Source organism: Vigna unguiculata, chromosome 10 (genome assembly GCF_037176805.1).
Source record: "Vigna unguiculata cultivar grain cowpea cultivar isolate G323 ecotype 2 chromosome 10, ASM3717680v1, whole genome shotgun sequence".
Classification (NCBI taxonomy): domain Eukaryota; kingdom Viridiplantae; phylum Streptophyta; class Magnoliopsida; order Fabales; family Fabaceae; genus Vigna; species Vigna unguiculata.
The window spans coordinates 38880040-38886124 of record NC_140801.1 but is presented as its reverse complement, the minus strand read 5'-3'; the positions used below and the strand labels follow the sequence as shown (position 1 = coordinate 38886124).

The following is a 6085-nucleotide window of genomic DNA, read 5'->3' as shown; positions in this document are numbered from 1 at the left end:
AAATGCAAAGTTATTTTTGATTTCATGTTTGAATTTTGTTCTTGAATTCTAACAAGAATAAAGACATTCATGATTTGTAGTCTTCACATTGTGAAGACATAAAATATCATTAGAATTTTTCTTCTGTTGTGACAGAGTGATTCAAGGAATTTGATTAGGTCGGCCAATTCCTTATGAACTTTGACTAGTTCAAAGTTTAGTATGTAGACTTGTATATATGGTATCTCATATATTAAGGGTTGGAATCATGTTTTATTTCAAATTTTATTCTAAGTAGAAATAAAAAAAAAAAATAACAACATATAAGAATAACGATGCACATATATATACTTATTGTTTAAAATTTTAAATTGAAAATAATGTCACGATTGCTTTCCAAATATCTTCATCATTTATATATTCTGAATCTCCTAAACACATTTTTTCTTTCCTTCACGCATTAAGGAATCTCTCAAAATATTCATTAATTAAGATAGAGAAGATATTTCAATGTGTAATTTAATATATATATATATATATATATATATATATATATATATATATATATATATATTAATTTGCTTTGGCAGCAACATGCATACGTTCTAGGTTTTAGGAATTTGAAAGTTTAAAGGACAAATTTGTTTGTCAATGTTATAGAACATTTTCTATAGGCAATTACAAAATTCTTATCACTTTTTAATTATGGTTTTTCTATCCTTGGCTTCATCTGTTTGCATGTTCAGGGTAAGGGTGGAAAAAAATAAAATTTGTGAAATCGAATTCATAATAATTTAAAGAGAATTTATTTCTTCACCCCATATTTCTTTACTCCATTTCCATATTTTTTAAAATTCCAATTATATCCTTATTGTAATTATCATTTTCGATTTTACAATCCGTGTGCATTTCGGATTGTATAATCCGCAATGTAAATTTGCATTATGAATTGTACAATTCATAATGTAAAATTAAATTCCAACTTATACAATTATAATGTAATTTTGCATTATAGATTATACAATACGGAATGCACTTGGACTGTTGAATCCGAAACTTATATTCACGTCTTTCATCATTGATTCCCATCTTCTTCTTTGCATTTTATATTATTGTGATCTTTCCATTTGTTTTAATGGATACTTGTGAATGTTATTGAGGGTGGAGGTGGAAGAAGATGGGGTAGAGTTGGAGGTGGAAAAAGAAGATAGGGTGGGGGTGGAAGTGGAAGATAAATATGGAGTGGAGGTAAAGGAAAGTATGGAACGTGGGAGAGGAGGAGAGAAGAAGAGAATGGAAAATTTAACATTTCACCTTGCTGTCTACATATAGTCATTTGTTTGTACCACACTACCTTACGTATTTACTCATGAAAATAATCTGGTTTTGCGCATATTATTAATTTTACATATGACACTTCTCAGTATCACCTTTAAAATAGTAACTTTTTCACAGACAATGTGGCAGTTGTGAGATCCGCGGAATTTAATTAATTAATAAATGCGGGTAGGTAGTGTATTTATGACATTAAATTCTAATGAGCATGACGTGGAAAAGTGTTAGCTTAAGCGGTTGAGAGTACTTTGGTTGTGTGAAAGGACTTAGGTTCAAATCCTACGTATGCCATTTGTGTGTTATTTAATTTCTATTGTTTTAGCATTATGTTGGAGCTGGTCTCGCGTATTGTAATGCTTGAATGGTGTGTGTTAGCAAGAAACATGGGGTGGGTTTGAACCTGGATGGACTCAATTTTAAACTCACTTTTTGTTAATAAATAGGGTTGCACGAATAGAGAGCACGAATTTGAGGGTGTTGATAATTGAGGGAGGTTTTAGGACTCAATTGTGTTGACATGAGAAGCCAAGGTAGTTTGCTTCTTGAAGATTTGATGAAGATTGAATGAAGCTCTTTTGAACTATCTTGAAGCCATAAACATTGGAATGAAGTCTACATTGATGAAGGAAAGGAGATTTGATGATATCCATGGTGATCAAGGCTGGAATGTGTGCTCTCCATGTACTTACATCATTAAGAAAGTGTGCTTGTAGTTTGTAATTCATGTTGTAGACCTTAAAGCATTAATTAGATGTAGTTTGGTCTTTTGTGTGTTTTTAATCTGTTGAATGGTTTTTCAACAGGTTAAAATGTCTCTTTTAATCTGTTGAATGGCTTTTTAACAGGTTAAAAGGTTGGCTGCAGTAGTCTTAAACAACAACAAATTCAATCAGTTAATTTAGTCTTTAATCGACTGATTTCACTTAAGTCAAGTGAAATCAACCGATTGATTTGAAAATCAACCTGTTGAATTTCGTAACAGTTTGACTATTAAAGCTATGATTTTCGAAAGAGAGGTATGTTGATCATTTTAGAGCACGATTTAGTTCTGGAAACTTGTGGAAACTCTCTCCTTCGTGATCATAGGTGTTGCAGCTGTTGAAGATTGATCTTGGATCAATTCTTGAAGCTTTTGGCTTGGTTTAAAGCTTGGAGAAAGTGGTTTGTGGTAGGCAAGGTTGTGCTACCACTGAGGTTTGATCTTTCTCAAGCTTTGTGTGTGTGTCTAGTGATTTTCCAGGTCTACAAGAGGGTTCTTGCTGTGCTGGTATGATTCTTGTGTGATTCAAGAGTCTTTTGTGGTGTTTTTGCATATTTTGGAAGTGTAAGGGTGGATACTTTGTAAAACTTTTGAAATAGTGCAAAGTCAAGCTAAGGTTGCCTTGACAAACTGGATGTAGCTCAGGTTTGAGTGAACCAGTATAAAACTTTGTGGTGTCCTCTGTTCTCTAACCTTTCTCTCTTGCATTTTCATTTTAAAGTTTCAACAACTTGTGCTTTAATCATGTTTTTCATGTTCTTGCATGTTTTCATAGCATCTGAAGCATTGAACATGTTTGTATAATCATTTGGAACTAGTCTTGATCATTCTTGAGCATTGTTTCTGATCTAAAATTCAAATTCGCATTTCTGCATTTTTCCCAGTATTTCAGTCGACTGTTTTTCAGTTTCAATCGATTGATTATACCAGAACAGAATCTGTTTAGTAAAATCAATCTGTTAACTCTGTTTTTGATCGATTGAAAGTGTATAGTTCAGTACTGTTTGCATCCTAACTTGGTGATCTATTTGATTCAATTAAAGGTGGTTTTTAGATTGTAAAGATAGCCTGAAGTTTTAACTAGCCAATTCAACCCCTCCTTCTTGGCTTTTCAACCATTTCAAAACTAACAATTGGTATCTAGAGCAAGGTACTTGAAATTTGATCAACTAAGGTCCTAAATTTGTTATGAACTACTTGAAATGGCTGAAAACAAGTTACCCTTTGGTGAAGGTGCCTCAATTCATAGACTCCCTATGTTTAGTGGCATTAATTACCAATTTTGGAAAATTAGGATGAAAATCTTTATTGAGTCAATAGATCAAGGGATATGGGATGCAATCATAAATGCACCATATACTCCTAAGCATATTGTTGATGATGTGCAGGTTAATAAGTCATGGACTCAATGGAATGAGGAAAAAAGGAGGAAAGCCCAATATGATTGCAATGCAAAGAATATCCTCACTTCATCTCTCAACATGGATGAGTTTTTTCATGTTTCACAATGCAAGAGTGCCAAGGAAATGTGGAAGGTTCTTGAAGTGACTCATGAAGGAACCACTGATGTTAAGAGAGCTAGAAAGCATGCCTTGATTCAAGAATATGAGCTATTCAAGATGAAACAAGGAGAATCCATAGCGGATGTGCAAAAGAGATTCACTCACATAGTCAATCATCTAATAGGTTTGGGTAAGGAATTTGACAAGGAAGAGTTAAACATCAAGGTGCTAAAGTATCTTGATAGATCTTGGCAACCAAAGGTCACGACTATCTCAGAAACAAGAGATCTATCAACTTTGACTACAGCTGCATTGTTTGGTAAGCTTAGGGAGCATGAGATTGAGATGCAAAGGCTTAATGAGCTTGAGTCAAGTGAGAAAAAGGTCAAGAACATAGCTTTGAAGACTAGCACCAAGAAAAATGAGGAACTTGAGGATGAGGTGGCTGAATCAAGTGAAAGTGAGAACTTGAATCTCCTGGTCAAGAGGTTTGGAAAGTATCTCAAAAGGAAAGGTATCAAAGGTAATCCCAAGAGGTATACTTCCAAACACAATGAATCAAACTCTTCTAATTTTACATGTTATAATTGTGGAAAACAAGGACATATCAAAATTGAATGTCCAAATGCTAATAAAGAAAAGGAGAAGAGTGTTAATAGGAAAAAGGAGAAGAAGCCAAAGGAGAAACGTGCATACATTGCATGGGAGGACAATGATGATTCAACAACAAGTAGCTCCTCACAAGATGAGAGTGAAGAAGCCAACTTGTGTCTCATGGCTGGCTATGAGTCATCTTCCTCAAGCCAAGTAAGTTCTCTAGACTTAAATGACTATAATCAATTGTTGCATGATTTTGAAGAGTTGCATAATGAAGCAAACAAGATTTCTGCATTAAACAATCGGTTGAAAGGCTTAAACAATTGGCTCGAAAGCAAAGTTAGTCAACTGGAAAAAGAAACAGCGGATTTAAAAACAAATTTTGAACATTTGGAAATGATTTACAATAATTCAACCGACTGTTTTAGAAATCAGTCAGCTGAAAAATCCTGTGAAAACTGCACAGTTTTGAAAAATCAAGTGAAATACCTTATAAAGACCTGTGCAAGGTTCACAAGAGGAGAAGCAAACTTAGAGGCTATATTGATTCACAAAATTGTGTATTTGGCAAAGTTGGACTTGGTTTCAATCCTTCTTTTCAAAAGAAAACCAAGAAGTTCTCTAGTTTCTTTTCTAAAAGCATGCCAAGTGACATGCCATTCATTTCATGCAACTATTATATGCAAAAAGGTCATGTTATTAAGAACTGCCATGCTAGAAAATATGATGTTCCTAAAGGGATTATGAAATGGATCCCAAAAGGATCTAGAAAGGCATAACCATGATGGACCCAACCTATCAAAGGGTACCAAATAATCCAAATCTGTTTTGCAGGTCATGAAAGGTGATAAGAAAGATTTGTGGTACCTTGATAGTGGTTGTTCTAGATATATGACAGGAGATAAAACCAAATTTGCAAAGTTAGAGTTGAAGGAGGAAGGGTTTGTAACCTATGGAGACAACAACAAAGGAAGAATCCTTGGAAATGGAGTCATAGGCAATGAATCCTCTTTCAACATCAAGAATGTGCTGCTGGTTGAAGGACTCAAACACAATTTGATAAGTATAAGTTAATTATGTGATAAAGGCTTTAAAGTCATGTTTGAACCAAATAGTTGTTTGATATATGATGCACATGGTAGTATTATTTTGATAGGCAAGAGAGTCAATGATATATATCTACTTGACTTGCATCATGCATCATTTAGCATCCATTGTTTGCTTACAAAAGAGGATGATACTTGGTTATGGCATAGAAGACTTTGTCACATACACATGCAGCATTTCAATCAGCTGAATAGAAAACAACTGGTTGAAGGACTACCAAAACTCAAGTTTGAGAAGGATAGAGTGTGTGAAGCATGTCAAAAAGGAAAACAAACTAAGGTTTCTTTTAAATCTAAAAATGTTGTTTCAACTGAAAGACCTTTAGAGATGCTTCATATGGATCTATTTGGTCCATCTCGAACCATGAGCCTTGGTGGCAATCTTTATGCATTAGTCATTGTTGATGATTTCTCTAGGTACACATGGACTTTGTTCTTAGCTACCAAAAATGACATTTGTCATGCTTTCAAAAGACTTGCCAAGATGCTTGAAAATGAAAAGAGTTCCAAGATAGTGTCTATTCGAAGTGATCATGGTGGGGAATTTCAAAATGAAAAATTTGAACACTTTTGTGAAAAGCATGGTATCAACCATAATTTTTCTGCACCAAGAACACCCCAACAAAATGGTGTTGTTGAGAGGAAAAATAGATCACTTGAAGAGCTAGCTAGAACTATGTTGAATGAAAACTCACTACCTAAGTACTTTTGGGCTGATGCAGTCAACACTGCTTGCTATGTCTTAAATAGAGTGTTGATTAGGTCAATTTTGAAGAAAACCCCTTATGAGCTTTTCAAAGGGAGAA

The 6085-nt window shown here is 34.1% G+C and overlaps 1 protein-coding gene across 1 annotated transcript; it reads left to right on the top strand.

The window, feature by feature from the left end:
• Positions 1-3369: 3369 nt before the first annotated feature.
• LOC146882552 (uncharacterized) lies at positions 3370-5290 on the top strand. The gene is made up of 2 exons (XM_085667447.1): positions 3370-4383; positions 5008-5290. The coding sequence occupies exons 1-2, from the start codon at positions 3370-3372 to the stop codon at positions 5245-5247; spliced, it is 1254 nt and encodes a 417-aa protein (XP_085523573.1). The 3' UTR covers positions 5248-5290.
• The last annotated feature ends 795 nt before the right edge of the window (positions 5291-6085 follow it).